The 18,912-nt window shown below is 33.1% G+C and overlaps 2 protein-coding genes across 4 annotated transcripts; one reads left to right on the top strand and one right to left on the bottom strand.

Moving 5' to 3' along the window:
- Positions 1-3,195: 3,195 nt before the first annotated feature.
- LOC133175204 (sin3 histone deacetylase corepressor complex component SDS3-like) lies at positions 3,196-9,276 on the bottom strand. 3 transcript variants are annotated; one of them, XM_061310313.1, is made up of 10 exons: positions 9,137-9,276; positions 8,328-8,342; positions 7,180-7,246; positions 6,863-7,010; positions 6,519-6,578; positions 6,040-6,136; positions 5,414-5,524; positions 4,831-5,002; positions 4,034-4,118; positions 3,196-3,499 (listed from the first exon to the last, which is right to left on the bottom strand). In XM_061310313.1, the coding sequence occupies exons 1-10, from the start codon at positions 9,261-9,263 to the stop codon at positions 3,410-3,412; spliced, it is 972 nt and encodes a 323-aa protein (XP_061166297.1). In that variant the 5' UTR covers positions 9,264-9,276; the 3' UTR covers positions 3,196-3,409. The 3 variants fall into 3 exon arrangements, with proteins under 3 accessions (XP_061166297.1, XP_061166298.1, XP_061166299.1); XM_061310314.1 differs by having other exon boundaries at positions 4,831-4,999; XM_061310315.1 differs by lacking the exon at positions 8,328-8,342.
- A 451-nt stretch (positions 9,277-9,727) lies between these two features.
- LOC133175232 (derlin-2-like) lies at positions 9,728-17,834 on the top strand. Its single transcript, XM_061310340.1, has 6 exons — positions 9,728-9,884; positions 9,981-10,046; positions 10,363-10,530; positions 11,699-11,894; positions 14,461-14,551; positions 17,714-17,834. The coding sequence occupies exons 1-6, from the start codon at positions 9,795-9,797 to the stop codon at positions 17,832-17,834; spliced, it is 732 nt and encodes a 243-aa protein (XP_061166324.1). The 5' UTR covers positions 9,728-9,794.
- Positions 17,835-18,912: the final 1,078 nt, after the last annotated feature.

The following is an 18,912-nucleotide window of genomic DNA, read 5'->3' as shown; positions in this document are numbered from 1 at the left end:
AAAATAATTGCAATTTAATGAGGTGCTGTTTTAAGTATTTTTAGGTATTTTCTTATATTCAAAAAAAAAAAAAATCTTCAAATCAAAAAATAAAATGATTTAATTACTTGATAACTTCATTTTTGATGGTGAGAAAAGTTAGAAACCTAAAGTAGAACTAACTAAATTTGTGCTCTCTGGGATGTTTCTTTTTTCATCTCCAAGTATGATATTTGAATTGAATTTGAATTGAAATGAATTGAATTGAACATATTTTATTGACAAAGAGTCAGTAGGATTAGACACAATTCAAGAACTTAAATATTCTTCTCCTAATACAACATTTTGTAAAATTGCCAAAATAAAATGAATGTATATATATGGTCTACTACATATATACATAGTAGTTTCTGTAATAGAAGGAAAATAAGATCTTCTTTAAATGTACAAATCTAGATTTACATTGTTAAAAAAAATAAGCTTTTTTGAAAAGCAACCACATTCATTTAGAAAAGTTTGAATAATCTTGAAAAGTTCAGCATTTTGTTCATTAGTAAGAGAATCATCACCCTATAGCATTAAATGTACATATATGACATATAAATTATTTAATGACAATAGCTTGCTTTTGCATAAATTTACAAGCGAGAAATAGATGGTATGCATCTTCTAGTCGTCCTCATGAACAATTTGGACTGGTTATCAAGTTACAGCAAAATAAGTCAGAGTTTAAAATACAATGGTGTCTTAATCTTGTATGAATTATGTTCAAAAACCTTCCATATGAAAAATATTTCTTAGGTTTTACAATGTTGTTGTGCAGACAGTTCTTAAAAATTTTAATAGAAGTTGCCTCCCTTGATCTAAGACTAAGTGAATTCCACTTTCTGACAGTATCAGGAGTAAATGATTTGTTAAATAATTCTAATCTGTATTTTGGCAAAGAATAGTTTAAGGAATTCCTAGTTGTGTATCCTGAAATGTTGCCTCTTGTATCAGGTAATAAAATTTGTATATAAGAAGGTACTAAATTATTGTGCATTTTATACATTGTTTTAGTTTTGCTGTTTCTTCTGTATTCCAAAGGTTCCAAACCAATTTCCAAATATAACGATTTTTTTTGAAGCAATAATTGTAAGCCCAGTAAGTATTCTTGCAACAAATACAGGTGACTCTCGATCTCTCGAAGTTCAAGGGACTGCAAGAAAAGTTAGAGAGATCAAGGAGTTCGAGAGATAGAAAGTGAATAAAATCTGGAACTTTTTGAAGATTTTCAATGTCTGTCTTTGTGCATCCAGACCAAACTTCAAAAGCATATTCTAGTTGTGGCCTAATAAAAGATATATACATCTGGGATAGAATATCTCTTGACACAGTAAATTTTAGCTTTTTAATTAACCCCCGTTTTTGTAAGCTTTCTTTACAATGATATCAATATGATCAGACCGTCTTAAGTTTGAGGACAGCAGTATCCCAAGATGTTTGTGTTCTGTAAAATATTCTAATTAGCAATTGTCAAAAAATAACTTAGGTAACTGCTGCACATTTTTTAAATGAAAAAATACAGCTTTGGTTTTCTGTGGGTTAAAATTCAATAACCATTTCTTTGACCATTCATCTAGTATTCTAAGATCATGATTAAGATTTTGCTCAATATGATTAATATTATCTGAACATTTTTTGTTTACGATATTCAACAATTATTTTCCAAATTTGTGAACTTCATGGTCCCTTGGTCAGGCATTCTGGTGTTAGGGCGGTGCTCTATTGATTATACATGTAGATTGAAATGCATTAATTCTTTGAAAATCTTCTTCTCTGCCCCTGGGTAATAAGCACTCAAATTAAAAGCATGTTTATGATAAGCAAGAGTACCTCTTCCAAAATTCGGAAATTTATGCCCCCCCCCCGGGTCAGGAGTTCTGGTGTTAGGGAGGGGTTCTGTTGATCAGACAGTAAATATGCATAAATTCTGTACAAATTTTCTCTGCTCCTGGGTATTAAGGAAACAAACTAAGTGCATGGTGATGATGAGCAAGGAAGCCTCTTCCAAAATTGTGAAATTCATAGCCCTTGGGTTAAGGGTTTTGGCGTTAAGGTTGTAATATGCAAGGGTGTTTTAACAAAGTTGTAATATGCAAGGGTGTTTATACCAGATTAAATTCTGGACCACTTGGTCAAGTATTCTGGTGCTGGGCAGGGCTTTGTTGATATCGTAGGCAATTTGTTCGCTACTGGAAGACTTTATTCCTCTTTGCTTTTCACCTACTGTAAAATGCACTGTTTGTCAAAAAAACGTCATGAAAAATACCAGTGTTACAATCCACTTGACCTTTGACCTACTCTGCAAAAAATACCCTGGACAGTTTCAATTTACTTAATATGTCTTTTGAATTTTGAGAGGCAGGGTTTTGATAATTAGCATTTCTACATGTTTATGAGCTCATGATACTGTATTTTGATACCGTATTATATTTAGTTATCACACAAACTTATATTTAAAAGCTATCAAAATACATCAGGATTGGTATTCAACAATGGATCATGTATATTAAAGACAGACGGAAATCTTTTTGAAGTGTTGTTGGAAACAGATACATGTAATAATAAAGTGATAATTATTTCTGATAATTTCAATTTAATTATTCATTTGGTTTGTTCCTGAAAAAATGTCAAATGTGTGCAAAACAGGAACACACCATTCATTTGAGGGTCAGGAAACCATATTTTCTGTGTCAGATTCTATTGCAGTCATACTATCCAAGGACAATATTTTTTTTCTTTCCAGGCAAATGCATGAACTCAAATGCTAGTATTAAATAAATAGCTGACCACTCTTAGATTTATTTACATCTTTAATGAAGCTATAAAGCAAGCGATACATGCACTCCTTGGAACACTCTAGTACTACAAATGAAAGCCTTAAGCCCAAAAGCCCAAAGATACTCTGACAAATTTGATAAAAATTGGTTAATGGGTTCTTGAGATATAGCCCACATTCCAGATATTTACTCTTTGAGCCTCTGCCTCAGAAGCATTTCATCAAGGGAGAAAACCATTTCATGACATGCAGAAATTAATCTGCATTTTTTTTAAAAAGCATCCAATCTTTGTTCTCATTCAGAAGAGTTTACAATGAATTTAACTGGGTGTGCTCTCTAGCTCCCTGGTCCATTCTGGCCCACAGTCTTAACCAAAATATAATTGAACACCAGATCTATTTAACAAAACATCTTTAATACTCTCAGAGTATAAATAAACTTCACATAGGTAGTTAAAAACATCATACAAAATACATTTAATGGTGGCAGTGTTCAATTTTCTTATCACTGAATGCATCAGGAAGAAACATTTTCACAACAGATGTGACGTTTTTTTCACAATGTAATGATATATCAGCACATACATATATAATACTAATAAGCACCTTTCACCTGCGTCTTAAAAATATCTGTCCTTTTTCTAATTGCCCAACTGAAATTCTCATTTTACAGTTGTCTGGAATTTTTCTAATCCAAATCTGTAAATATGAAAAATCATGCCATGTATAACTGAAGAACACATTTACTGTAAAATCACATATTTTTGTGGCATCAAATTTTCAAGGTTTGAGGGAAAAAAAAAACTGGTTTATGGGGATTTGATTTTGTGGTTTGAAAAGTGTTGGGTGGGTATGTATATGAAATTTTACATTCTGTGGAGAACATGAATTCATGAGTTAACGTTATAATGATTAATTTGTCATATACCCCTCTATAATTAGCGAAATATAATAAAAGGAAACTTCTTGGATCAATAATACAATTTTTATCCATTAAATAGAACATTTATCCAAGGGACTTTTTAATACGGAAGAAAAAAATGTCATGAAAATTGTGAACGATGTCATCAGTTTCAGAGAGGGGTGATATGGATTCAGAATATTAGTGTGGTGATCCGGAAAGTCGGATCACAACATAAAGGGATTGCATGAAATGAAAAGTAAAATTGAGTGATACACAGTTGGGTATATAATAAAGTATGGTATATATGGTCAGTAGCCAATAAAACTCACCTCTTGTGTACCCACAGCTGTAATTACCCCTGTAAACTTCCCCATATCCTTGGACTCTACAAATACTGGTTGATTCCGATGGAACCTATCGGGAAAGTTATGAAATATTAAAACTTATAGACACCTGTTTTTAAATAACTGGAAAAACTTGATAACTCCGGCATGATGTTTTAAAAAAAAGGTTAGTTTTCCTTATCACAATAGTTTACATTGCCAAGTAGGTGCAAGTTACTGTATACAGGGAAATTTTCATCCCCATTTTATTTTTGCCCCTTTTGCCCTACTCACAGGTGGGTGAGTTTAAAACAGGACAAATTCGAAAAACACAGTATAATTTCTTAAGCAGAACTGTGACTGGGCCAATTTAAAATGGGGCAAATTTTTTACAAGTGTGACAGGGCGAAAATAACCCTGTATACAGTAACAACTCCCTCTCTTAAAATATGTCTACGTTTATGTACAAATGGACAGTGGAACAATTCATTTTGTTTTACTTTACAAGATATCACAGAACTTCCTTTATAACTCTGTGCTTCACAATTCTCAAGTATCATAAAATAGTTTATTTCTGCAATTGACCAACTGTTGCTGGATTTTGTAAATCATTAGTTTTCACTAAATAATAAAATCATCCATCTTCATTAAAACTACTGAAACTACAAAATTTCAAATGCTCCCTTTAAAGAAATTAAACTGCACAAAATTCAAGCCAAAGAAATTATGTTATTGGTATGCCCAAACACTTGCCTATGTACATGTACATGTATGAGGATCTAGAGAAACAGAGAAGTACAAACCATCTTTTATCATAATAAAGCCTCCCATCGTCAATTTTGGCTTCGGCTATAATGGCTTCTATGGGTGATGGATGCGGGGTGACCTTCTTACTGACAGGTTTCCCACTAACTTTGTTGATGATTCGTAAATCGTCTAAAATGTCTCCCTCATCCAGATACAGATTTAGTTGTGGTAAGATAGTCAAGGTTTAAAGGTTATTCTAGACAATTTCTCTGCATTGCTACTTTTAGTCTATAATTTTAATGCGTAAAAGAAGATGCTCACAAATGTGTACTTGTGAAAGGTTCATATAAACCTCTGGCAAAATCATTAACTACTTTAAAAAATTTTTTTTTACATCACATATATATGTATTTTCCATAAGCTAAATCAATTATTGAAATAAAAAAGCATCAATCTCAATGGTTAACAACTACTATTTTTCTTCAAATGCAGGATTAGGTTTATTTTTCCTTTTGCATATACTACTTTTTCCCCCTTCTAAACATGTCTTCACAATATCTATTAAAAATCTTCAATTTCCTGGTTTCAAATATAAAAAAAATTTCATGTTCATGTATCTTAGTACAAGTAAAAGGATATCAGGTGTCTGTTTCCGTCTTTTCTCTGGGAGGGGCATCGGGTCATTGGGTCTTCTGCGTAGCTTTCTTGTAGTCACAGGTTTAATTTCCATGGAGTCGGAGAGAAGAAATCCTGAGGAAAAGATACAGGGCATCCTCTTAATTCAATTACAGAGAAAGACCTAAACTTACATAAAACTTCCTTGGCATTATGCTACACTAAAAAAGGTTTAACAGCAGTGTAATCAATTCAAAAGCTGTGCTATTCTAACTTAACACTGCAAAACTGATGCATCATATATTCTTTCATATATGATCTTAGACTAGCAATTTTTTTTTCCAAAAACCAAAAGTCAACTATTCCAAAAAAAAAAAAAAAACTTCATGGACGTGACAAGTCATAGAAAGACAACTCTGATGCAAAACTTACAGTATCCTAATATGTAAATGTATGCTAATTTATGAATACTGTAAGGTATGCTAATTTATAAATATTGTAAGTTGGTGTGTGGGGGGGGGGGGGGGGGGGCATATCTAAAAGATGTCCATTCTGTGACTTGTTTTATCTTGAGTTGTAGTACTGATGATTTATTGTATCTTTGATTTTTTCCTATGACTTGTCACAGACCCTGTAAAAATGTAAAATACCTCCTGTTAGGTCCATGGAGTTTCTCTCATTTTCTATATTCTTCTTTTTCTCTTCAAACTCCAGAATGAGATTCTCTTTAAGCTCTATTTTCTTTTCCTAAATGATGAAAAAAAAATAATTTGTAACTCTCATTACAATGAATTTTTGAGACTCAGATAAAAAATGTCATTGTTTCACTTTAATACGCCAGAGCCAAAATTTTTATTAAAGTTAATTAAGGGAGAAATCACCAAGTCACTGATAATTAGTTTATCAATTTTATGTATAGTCTTCCATGTCTCAAATTCTACAAAAGCAAACAACAAGTGAACAGGCAAACACTTTATAATTTCTTCATCCCCTCTTTCCCAGTAAAACATTTTTTTTATACAAATCAAGTCAGTGACAATGCATGCTGCATATTGTAAAATCAGCCAAAATCCATGATCCACTCTACACTACATACATTGTACATGTACCTTTCCAGATTTAATATTACCTCAAAGTCTTTGACAGATGCTTTCTTTTCCTTTATATACTCTCTTTCTACTACATCAAGCTGAAACACAAAAGGATTTTGAAGTTCAAGCACATTCACATATTTTTATCTGCAGTTTACAGTGCATCTCACTCTGCAAAATTGAAGATAAGTATGTTCTCAAAACATTTCTGCAATTTAAACTAAATTCCATTTTCATGAAAACAACATGAAGACAGGTTAACACTGTAATAAATCAAATATACTGTGATCTTGTACAAACTTAAAAAATGTCTAAAAATTGTTGATTAGTATAAGTAATTAGCAAATAACAACTATGCTAAAATATGCACTTTAAAAATCACCTCAAATTCTCTCCAGATTTCATTGATGCGAATCCGTTCCTTATAATTCTGATCTATTTTTTTCCTCTTCTTTATGTATTCAGGTAAAGTGCCTTCTTCTAACTGCTGCAGTTGTTTTTTCAAGTGTGCCAGTTTGTCTTGATACATTCTGTTTATAATTCAATGAAGAAATCAGATTTATATAGTTTATTTTCCAGATTTAGATATTTTTGTTATGAGATTCATTACCATAAATATAAAGCTGCTCCTTGAACTATTCAAAATATTAATAGATGTACTTCAGTTGTTCCAGTTCAGAATTAACTCTCAGTACTCACTGTTCTTTGATTTCTGTGTATTCCGTTTCTCGCTTCACCATGTCTGTTTCACTGGCATCCTCTGTATCTAAAACAACAGTTTTAAAATAAAACTCAGCATCAATAAGCATTATATACATCTGTATACTGATTCAATACATTTCAGTTTTTGTTCTTTTTTATCCCACAATTTCAACTGCTATATTATTAAATTTCAAACTAAATGCACAATGTTTAAATATGTTAATACTTTTGTAAGGATTTGCACAATGTATTAAATTGATACTATTAAAACCAAAACTAACCAAATGATTAGATTATGGTCATATCAGTAGAAAATATACAAAATGATAACTAAACCTTAATATAATAATGAGGCTTTTGACCTGTTGAGACTTAATTGAGAGTAAAATCCTTTTCTATGCTGGATGATCTGAAATCTCCAGCAAATTCATGCATTATAAATGTATTGTTGTAACTAAATATAATGTATGCATTTAAAATTTTATCATATGAATATCGGACGAATGTGACACTCTGCCAAAAATGCCTTGTACGGAAAACTATAAATACCTTCATACTATGATTGTCCTTCATACGAAATCAACATATTAATTAATAAAGCCTAATTAATGATTTAAAATAAACTTTTATTATTAAATCAAAACAGAATTATGATGACTCATCATTTTTGTTTCTTTTTGAAATGTTACCCAGAGACAGACATCAAACTGTGTCAATATTTTCCGATAATTGAGACTGCTAGCTAGGATCTTCCTTTGATTTTTTTTAAAGTAAAGATACATTTAGTAAATACAGCAAATTTATGTTAAAAATCATTAAAATAATAGGAAGTTGTTACAGTCATGCCATATTCATTCAAGTCTTGAGAGACTTAAAATCTTAGTTATAACCACATGCACAAAGCTAAAAGTATTAAAGAACAGTGTATGCAAAGTGAAAGTAGACCCCAGAGGGAGTTTCTACTGTATTCTTATCAAATTCACTAAATTTATGATAAATCTTGACAGTTTTATGTTAATTCCAGCTTCCACTGGTATAGCAATAATCAATTGGCATCTTCTTTTACTTTGGAAAAAATAATTGCCAACGATCATAAATCATATTAGGGAAATTTAATAGATTATACTGAGTCATCATTTACTTACTGAAGGAAGCCATTGCTACAATGATATCATTACAAGAAAGATAACTCTAATTTAAATAATGAACAATACATTGTCAATTTAAAAATCATCCGATCATCCTCTTTTACCTACAAATACAAGTTAACATGTATAACACTTACTTTAGAATTTGTATAACATATTGCAAAGAAGAAAACTTAAAAGAATCCAAAAGAATCCAAAATGACAATCATATTTATAGCACCAATTACAACTATTCATGTTTGAAAAGCTTCAAAACTACACATAGACTAGGAAATATCATTCACATTACTGAGAATGAAACAAGGGAAATAATATTCTTCATAAAAGTTTATCTGTTGGTTTAATCATAAGAACAGTCTTCATGATATGGAATTTAATGTTATTTAATATTAAAAATAAAACATATTTGTAAATTTAGGACTTTAGTGCCTAGCAACGCTATAATAAACAAAACCCAATCTGATGGTTTCATTAAATAATTATTGTGTCATATCTATGACTTGAAAGATTCCCTCCCCTCCTTTCCATGCTTTTCAAACCCAGACAGAGGAAACTCGAACCCAAAACAATAATCCAAAATGAAACAGATGTTTTGCTCCATTGGATTTTGCAATAAAAAATGAGCTTTTTAACGTATACTTAAATAAATATCTTATACAAATACCGAATCAAAAAGAAAAACGTTCGTTAAAAAAAAAAATAGATGGTAAACAAGCTATAAACCATAATGTTGCTTCATGCTTGGCGCCAAAGCGTAAACGCAGGGATTGTGAAGACAGAAACCCCTGTTTTGCATTTTTCCTCACCTTCATCGGTAAAATTTTCATCAAAATCTCGATCATCATCCAAGTCTAGGCTATCGACATCATCGTAATCCGTATCATTAATGTATCGAGGAGAAGATGTGTAACTTGACGCCATATTTGTTTTCATCGGATGTGCATTGAAGCGGTGCCTAGTCAATTCGTTGCAGCAAAGACAAAGGCATGTTGGGACATAAACAAAAAGTCTTTAGAAAATATTCATACTAAGGACAAAACAAAATGATTTCAATTATATAATTCTTAAGTATCTCAAGATATGGTCGTTTCAATTTTCTATATCACATTTTGTAAGATTTCTTTACATTTTTATTATTAAATTAAAAAAATTTACATGTAACGTTACTTGATGATGATCTAGGCGAGGGTTTAAGAATGCATGTTAACAAATCTGTATTTGCTTATATTTGCTAGATTGTAGATATATATATATATAATCATCATGATGTAAAAGTATCTTTATTTTAATAATATAATTCATAAAAACAACATTATTGGATGATCAATCGAGTTTATATTGTATAACTTAATATTTTTCTTTTCTGAGTACGCATGCGTAATATACGTGTTTTGGTATCTTATTTTTCCCGAATTAACTCTATTTCTTTCTACTTTTCCTGACATTGCAGAAGACGAACTCAAAATGGCACACACATTTCAACAAGAATACATGGAAATGCCACCAATCACTAGAGCTTATACAACAGCATGTGTGTTAACAACAATCGCTGTTGTAAGTTTCTACTTTTTTTTTTCCAGAAAATCTGAGAAGAAAAAAAAAGTGTTTTCTTTTTATTAAATGCTTATTTGCTTTCTTTTTTTATTTCAGCAACTTGACATTATTTCACCGCTTCAGATCTACTTTAACCCAGATGCAATATTTTCAAAGTATCAGGTGAACACTTTACATCTACTGCATTTTAAATATAAGGCATTGTCAGTAACTTGAAAAAAAGCTGTTATTACTTTGATTGAGATGGGTCACACTCTGGAGAAATTATAAACAATTGATAAGTGTTATTGATGACATATAGATAACAAAATTTTAAAACCAGACCACCCTGGTCCCAGGTTAAGCCAAATTAGATGCCTAAACTACATGTAATTTTCCCCCTAATTTATTTGAATAAAGTGTTTGTGTTAATAGCAGCTTTAATGTACCTTCAGTTGTATGATTGTAATTCAGGATCTCACTGTCTTTTGTTTTTCAGATATGGCGGCTTGTCACAAACTTCATGTATTTTGGTCCGATTGGTTTTAACTTCCTATTCAACATTATATTTGCATACCGCTACTGTCGAATGCTTGAGGAGGGGTCATTTCGGAACAAAACAGCTGATTTTTTTTTCATGATTTTGTTTGGATGTACATTAATGATTGTATCCTTGCTTATACATTTCCTTATGTCAAATACTTTGGTTATATACACATATATCAAGTGTGGTCCCATCTGTCATATGTAATGATTCCGGGATTTTAAGGTACGACCATGCAGAGTTCTCAATTAGTCACTGATGACATCATGTGACATCAGTTGTGTATAAATACCGAGACTCTGCAGCCATCTGTAGTTGTTCTTTGGATGCAGCCAAGGTTAGTAGACGAGTGTAGTGAATACAGTATTCACGTTTAATATTCCTTGCCTGTTTTACAGTTAGAGAGAGAATTTGGAAGGCCAAACCAGTTAAGGCCTGCCACAAACGAGGTTGACCTCCAGTATGGAGGCTAGCCATAGTTTGTTTGATCTCGTCTGCATTGGCTGACCAGTCTGTCCAGGCTGCTATACTCATTGTCCGTCCTGAATAAGGCATCCTACAGTGAGTGTAGTGGTTGAAGGACTATGACATATACTGTCCGTCCTGAATAAGGCATCCTAAAGTATATGCGATAGTCTGAGGGCGACTGGGCTTTTGTTGTAGTATTAGGTTAGGACTACCAGATAATTTATTGTTACTTGCCTCCGATTGTTATTGATTTACCATTTGATTATTGTTTACCTAGATAAGGTTATTTTGGCAGTCCACTGAAATCATACCAATCAGTTTTTAATCAGTTAATGTTGAACACCCCAAACCCTGGAATTGACCAGGTACGACCCCTGTGTTTTTATGTAAATATGTTACAATACTTTGTACAGGGTTATTTTCACTATGTTATTTTCACCCTATCACAATTAGAAAAAGCTTTGTCTCAAAATATGCCAAGACACAATGAAAATGTCATGATAAAAGAGAGATAACTATTATGACTGTGTCACTGCTGAATTCACCTCACTTTGAATGTGCCCACTAATGACAAGGGCAAAAGGTGTGAAAATATAATGGAGACAAAAATTTCCTTGTTTGCATTCACTATCGTGAACCTTAGATATCTTGCAGATTTGTCTCTCCTGCTGAATTTAAGCTAATGAGGGTTTGACAAGGAAAAAAATACTCTTCTGAAACTTTAAGTGATTAAAACATGAATTTAAATTAATTTCAAATTCTTATAAAAATATTTATGAAGCTTTAATGCAAATGATGTGAATTTATCCTTAACAATTTTCAGGTATTAGGTTTTTTTGTAAACATAGTATTTTTAGGTAGTGCCTTTACCATCATGTTAGTCTATTTGTGGAGTCGTCGTAATCCCTATGTCAGAATGAATTTCTTTGGGTTGATGACATTCCATGCACCATATCTGCCATGGGTTTTGCTTGGTTTCTCGGTTTTGCTGGGAAATTCTGTCATGGTTGATTTGATGGGTAAGATTTGTGTCAGTGCTTAAAATTAAATAAAAATTATTTTTGTAAATAAAATATTTTTCTTTAATTGTAAGACTAAGGAGTCCTAAAATTTGTTGTATCAAAACAGTACAACTCGCTTATAATGATACAAAATGTGTCTGTTTAATATAGTAGCTCATTTATTATAATAGATTTTTAGGTCACCTGAGTCACTCAGGTGACCTATTGCTATCTGTTTCTGTCTTCTTGCGTTGTTTGTAAACTGTTGTACATTTTCAGCTTCTTCTCATAAACTGTTTGACCAATTTCAACCAATTTTGGTATAGAGCATTTATGAGGAAAAGGAACCAAGAGCATTTATGAGGAAAAAGAACCAAAAATTGTGAATTTCATGCCCCCTGCTCCCCTGAGGCTTGAGGGGTGGGTCAGAAACCTTCAAAATCAATGCAATTTTCAATAATCTTCTTAACTCCTGGGCATCAAGCTGTCAAACTGTTGGCATGATTGTAAAAAGTAATGAGTTCTTTATCAAAATTGTGAATTACATGGCCCCAGGGTCAGGGGTTCTGGAGTTAAGGGTGGGGCTCTAAAACTTGATCGTATAGTGAAAATGCATTTTTTTTAAAAGCTTCCTCTCTCACTCTGTATATAAAGCAGACAGACTAAGTGCATAGTTGTGATGAGCAAGGGTGATTCTTCTAAAATTTTGAAATTCATGGCCCCTAGATCAGGGGCTCTGGTGTTAGGATGGGTTCTGTTGATTATATAGTAAAAATGATATTTCTTTGAAATTCTTTTTGTCTGCTTCTGGGTTTTAAGCATACATACTAAGTGTATGATTAAGATGAGCAAGGATGCCTCTTTAAAAATTGTGAATTTCATGGGCCTTGGGTCAGGGGTTCAGATGTAATGACGGGGCTCTTTTGATGATATAGTGAAAATGCATTAATTGTTTGAAAATCTTCTTCTCTGCCCCTGGATACTTAGCAAATATACTAAGTGCATGGTTATGATGACTATGGATGCCTTCATCAAAATAGTGAAATTCATTGCCCCTAGGTCAGAAGTTTTGTTGTTAGGTAGGGACTTTCTTAAATTATACAGTGAAAATGCATTAATTCTTTGAAAATCTTCTCTGCCCCTGGGTATATATCAGAAAAACTAATTGCATTTTTATGATTAGCAAGGTTGCCTCCTCCAAAATTATGAATTTCATGGCCTCTGGATCAGGGCTTCATGTGTAAGACTGAGTATTTAGCAAACACACATTAAGTGCATGGTTATGATGAGTATGGATGCCTACTTCAGAATAGTGAAATTCATGGCCCCTGGTTTTGGTGTTAGGGATGGACTGTATTGATTATATAGTAAAAATGCATTAATGCTTTGAAATTTAGGAGACAAACGGAGTACAAAGTTTTACTGAGCAAGATTTTTACCAGATTTGTGAAATTATGGATCACTGGATCAAGTGTTCAGGTGCTGGGCAGGGCTCTATTGATCATGTAGGGAAATTTGTACTTTACTAAGAGAAGCTATTCCCCTTTTCTATTCACCTATGATAATTTAATTAATCACTGTAAATAATGTAATTGATAGGTCAGTGGAATAAAAGAATTATACAAGAATTTTTAATGTATAATACAAAAATACTTCCATAGTTTTTTAAAGGCCAGGTAGACTTCTAAGTAAATTATAAATAAAAATGAGGCAAAAATATGTTATCTTTATACACTAGATGTTCTCCAAAGACCATGAAAGCTTAAGGTCAGAATTTACTGTATCTGTGTCGAAGCACTACTGTATTCAGTCTGAATTGTGAAACTGGCAAGTGGGAGTATATTACCACTGGCTTATACAGGCAAGTAACTAGATCTACCAGTTACTTTATGATTGTTACTGAATATTAGACTGTTTTGCTGATCCCCAATCATCCTATTTCTCTAGCTTTGGGGCAACATATATTCATCTACATATCAGTTTATTTCACTTTATTTAAAATTTTATGGATCCTTTACAGTGTTGTATTATACTCATGTGACCATTAAGGCCCTTAGGCCTCTTGGTGAAACATAAAATCCTGTATGACATATCACAGAGGTTAATTTTTATAAACTTGTTCTTGAATCAGGATAGTACATGTATTTCAGAAATTTTTGCCTTGTTCTCTCTTCTCTCCTTTTACCCCCATTCTTTAGAGGTCAATTTAAAATGGGCTAATAAATATATCAACTTGAAATAACAAAAAATAGCGAACGGATTTTGTCTGAAATTTATAAATGGAGCAAAAGTTTTGAATCCCTTTGAGTTTATATAAGAAGGTACAAAATTTTCCAATTCCCTGTAAATGAAACATAATTTAAAAAGGATTCTGTAAGTACTACAGTTTATAATTGCTGAGATCAAAGAAATGCTGCGGACATTTTTCTCCATTATATAATGTCCTTGACTTTTTGGGGAATTATCTTGTTACTACGTGCAGTGTAGGAATTGCCAATTTTTGCTTTAATATCTCATATTTTTTTTAAAATATGATTTTAAGTATATAGAACATGTAATATATTCTTAAATTTGTAACTTACAGGAATTGCTGTGGGTCATATCTATTACTTTTTGGAAGATGTCTTTCCACAGCAACCAGGAGGATTTAAAATTCTTAGAACTCCATGGTTTTTGTAAGTATGAATCTTGATAGTGTTGACCAAGAAAGTATTTTATAACTGGACAAAAATCATATGGAAGCAATGGTAAAACTCATTTTCATACTATTTAGTGCTATAGTGTGTGTGTTTAAATTCCAATACTAAAAGTGGAACTTATAATCTTCTGTGATTGTTGTCATGGCCACAGGTAAACAAATCAAAAATCTGGTCATTATGAGTATAGCACATTCAGTTTGAATTTTCTCTGGCTCCATTCAAACTTGAATGCATTATATTGCCATATGTTTCCAGAAGTAGGGAGATCATAAAAAAAAATTTCTATATATATTTTGGGGAAGTTTAGTCTTAAACTTAGTAATTTTCCATTGCCATATGATGTTGACTAGATAAATTTCATTAAAAATAAATAACTTTTTACTTCAGTAATATTAGAATAATTAAACGGCAAAAAAAACAAGAGGCCCATGGGCCACATTGCTCACCTGAGCACATTGGCTAGGCAAAACCACAAATCAGTTCAGTATTGAAAAGGTTACGGGGGGGGGGGGGGGGGGGGGGGGGGGGCTGATGATGCTTTCATGTCAATATAACAAATGGCTTTGTTGTACTTGAGTAAATTTTGAAAAAATTTCCCCATATAATCCTTTGTAAAAATTTGATCCCCCATTGTGGCTCCTCCCTATCCCAGAGGTCAATATTTGAACAAACTTGAATCTACACTACCTGAGGATGCTTCCATATCAATATGACTAAACATAGCTTTTCTGTTCTTGAGAAGAAATATTTTTTCTGCATGTTCTTATGTAAAACTTTCGATCCCCGATTGGGCCCCACCCTACCCCCGGGGTCATCATTTGAACGAATTTGATTTACACTATCTGAGGATGCTTCCATATCAAAATGACTAAACATGATTTTCAGTTCTTGAAAAGAGGATATTTTCCTATTTGTTCCTATGTAAAATTTTCGACACCCTAATGTGGCCCATCCCTATCCCCGGGGGTCATCATTTTAACAAACTTGAATCTACACTACCTGAGGATGCTTCCATATCAAAATGACTAATCATGGCTTTGCAGTTCTTGAGAAGAGGATATTTTCCTATTTGTTCCTATGTAAAATTTTCGACACCCCATTGTGGCCTATCCCTATCCCCGGGGGTCATCATTTTAACAAACTTGAATCTACACTACCTGAGGATGCTTCCATATCAAAATGACTAATCATGGCTTTGCAGTTCTTCATCAGAAAGATATTTTCCTATATATTTCTATTTAAGACTTTGATCCTCCATTGTGGCCACACCCTACCCCAGGGGGTCATGATTTGAACAATCTTGAATTTATACTACCTGAGGATACTTCCACATAAATATGAACAATCAGGGCTTTGCTGTTCCTGAGAAGAAGATTTTAAAAATTTTTCCTATATATTTTTATGTAAAACTTTGATCCTCAATTGTGGCCCCGCCCTACCCCCAGGGGTCATGATTTGAACAAATTTGAATTTTTACTACCTGAGGATGCTTCCATATAAATATTACCAATCAGGGCTTTGCTGTTCTTGAGAAGAAGATTTTTTAAAGATTTTTCCTATATATTTCTATGTAAAACTTTGATCCTCCATTGTGGCCCCGCCCTACCCTCGGGGGTCATGATTTGAACAAACTTGACTCATCATGGCTTTGCTGTTCTTGAGAAGAAGATTTTTAAAGGTTTTTCCTATATATTTCTATGTAAAACTTTGATCCTCCATTGTGGCCCCGCCCTACCCCCAGGGGTCATGATTTGAACAAATTTGAATCTACACTACCTGAGGATGCTTTTGTAGCGTGAAACCTTATAATGTAATTAAAAATAACAGAGGCGGCTGAATTCCCCCAGTTAACTTTCTGAGGACCTGGCAGGTTCAAAATATACAAATATATGATCAAGCAATATATACAGATAAATGTTGAGACTACCTGTCTTTAATCAATTATATACAATAAATTAAAGTTATGCTGGCTCTTGAGCGATCGGCTCTTACAGCTCGGCTCTTATGGTTACCGGCTCTTACAGCTCGGCTCTTTTGGTTACTGGCTCTTACAGCTCAGCTCTTATGATAACCGGCTCTTACAGCTCGGCTCTTACTGGCTCCCTCGGTAGCTTTCTTGGTAATAAATAATATTTAAAGCCAGGAAAGACTTGTTCAGTCACGTCTAACGCTTTAAATATTTATTTATTATCATTAACTAAAAGTTACCTCTGGTCATTAATGGTTCGCCGCTTGTGTTGCCACTTCAGCATCAACTTCGCAATTAACACAGCTCTGCCGCTTCACTTGTATTTATACCCTTGGCCAACAATGCCATCTAGCGGAAACATGACTAAAATACCGCTTGTACCGGAATAACTTTTCCCGGATTGTTTCACTTTCATATAAATATGACCAATCAGGGCTTTGCTGTTCTTGAGAAGAAGATTTTTTTTTTATCAAGATTTTTCCTATATATTTCTATGTAAAACTTTGATCCTCCATTGTGGCCCCGCCCTACCCTCAGGGGTCATGATTTGAACAAACTTGAATCTACACTACCTGAGCATGCTTCCATATAAATATGATTCATCATGGCTTTGCTGTTCTTGAGAAGAAGATTTTTAAAGGTTTTTCCTATATATTTCTATGTAAAACTTTGATCCTCCATTGTGGCCCCACCCTACCCCCGGGGGTCATGATTTGAACAAACTTGAATCTACACTACCTGAGGATGCTTCCACATGAGTTTCATCTTCCCTGGCTTTGTGGTTCTTGACAAGAAGATTTTTAAAAGATGCTATTAATTTTTCACTAATTCTTTATTATCTCCCCTTGAAAGAGGGCATGGCCCTTCATTTGAACAAACCTGAATCCCCTTCACCCAAGGATACTTTGTGGCAAGTTTGGTTGAAATTGGCCCAGTGGTTCTTGAGAAGAAGATGAAAATGTGAAAAGTTTACGACAACAACGACGACGACAGACAACGGACAAATTTTGATCAGAAAAGCTCCCTTGAGCCTTTGGCTCAGGTGAGCTAAAAAAACAAAACAAAACAAAACAAACAAAACAAAACAAACAAAAAAAAAATACATAATATTTATTTGATGTATTCTGAGTCTCCACTACCAGTCATCTGGTTGTTTGTAATATTTGTAGGACCTACCTCCTAGATGGTCCCCCTGAAGATCCCAACTACAACCCACTCCCAGAGGATCGACCCGGGGGATTTAACTGGGGTGAGGCACAAAGACCACCCCAACAAAACGGTGAAAATTGACACCAAAATTTATCTAGTCTTAACATTTTACCCAAATAAAATTTGTAAAAAGAGTTGGAAAATTGGGATATGAGACTTATTTCATGAGAGAGGGAAAGATGCAAAAGCTTGAGAAAGGATCATGTGTGCAAATGCCAACATGTTTGTCTGTACATGTGCAATATGTGCACTTGAGCTGACGCTTTAACTTTTATTCTGTGATAGATCTGTTCTTATTGATACAATACCTGATTTTTGTCCATGATTTAACACATGTAACACACAGTTTTCCTCTCATCATTTCAGCTTTTTGTCTATTCATGTACGTATAATTTCATTCATCCTTAACTTTCAGTGGGTTGTCTACAAGGTTTTCGTATATTGTCATGATTTTTTTTTTCAGTAAAATTTTAGTGTCAAATTTGGTAAACTCCTTGATGATTTAGTTTCATACATGTAGAGATCCATGTATGATTATTTGAAATACATGTACATACATGTATTTAATTATATTTTCTGTACAGGAATGTTTCTTTGTAATAAATACCATGTATGTTAATTGATATGAGGAAAAACATTGAATTTTGATGAGTAGTCATTGTTTTAATACATCAAGACATTCTGTACATTAAAGTATGTACATAATATGTTAAGTTGGATTAATAAATCTAGCTATTTTAAGAACTGTACTTGTATATTATTAAAGAGTTATTAGTCACCAGTAAAATGGAAGGGGGTATACGTTTTATCATCCTCTGCTTGCCTACCTGTCTTTACTCTCTTCAGAAGTTTATTTTATCAACTTTGTGATACTGTAAAAACACTTTCTTTCGTGGGGTCAAAATCTCATGGTTTGAGGAAAAATATTGCTTGTTGGGTATTGATTTCTTGGTTGAAGAAAAGACATCATACTGTATTTTGAAATTTTATCATTTCATGGAGGGCATGAATTCATGGGTCATCTGGGTCTCTTCATACCATGAAAATAATGAAATTTAAACCCATGAAAATTAGTGATTTCACGGCATTTGATTGAGGTTTAGTACTTTCTTTTGTACATGTGTATAGAAATTGGAAGATGATTGCAAGTTTAATGGAA

Source organism: Saccostrea echinata, unplaced genomic scaffold (genome assembly GCF_033153115.1).
Source record: "Saccostrea echinata isolate AGI-Se365-2 ecotype Australia unplaced genomic scaffold, CSIRO_AGI_Sech_v1 ptg000062l, whole genome shotgun sequence".
Classification (NCBI taxonomy): Eukaryota; Metazoa; Mollusca; class Bivalvia; order Ostreida; family Ostreidae; genus Saccostrea; species Saccostrea echinata.
Note: the sequence above shows the minus strand (reverse complement) of the source record. Positions and strands in the feature narration are given on the sequence as shown.

What these genes read in the sequence shown, in the direction of transcription:
- LOC133175204 (XM_061310313.1), bottom strand. Translation starts at nt 9,263, where the DNA reads ATGAAAACAAATATGGCGTCAAGTTACACATCTTCTCCTCGATACATT. An exon ending in CTCCATGGACCTAACAGGAG is followed by an intron (nt 5,525 to 6,039) that starts GTATTTTACATT and finishes TCTTTTCCTCAG; the next exon opens with GATTTCTTCTCTCCGACTCC. An exon ending in AAGACGGAAACAGACACCTG is followed by an intron (nt 5,003 to 5,413) that starts ATATCCTTTTAC and finishes TGACTATCTTAC; the next exon opens with CACAACTAAATCTGTATCTG.
- LOC133175232 (XM_061310340.1), top strand. Translation starts at nt 9,795, where the DNA reads ATGGCACACACATTTCAACAAGAATACATGGAAATGCCACCAATCACT. An exon ending in TGTTAACAACAATCGCTGTT is followed by an intron (nt 9,885 to 9,980) that starts GTAAGTTTCTAC and finishes TTTTTATTTCAG; the next exon opens with CAACTTGACATTATTTCACC. An exon ending in TTGGATGTACATTAATGATT is followed by an intron (nt 10,531 to 11,698) that starts GTATCCTTGCTT and finishes AACAATTTTCAG; the next exon opens with GTATTAGGTTTTTTTGTAAA.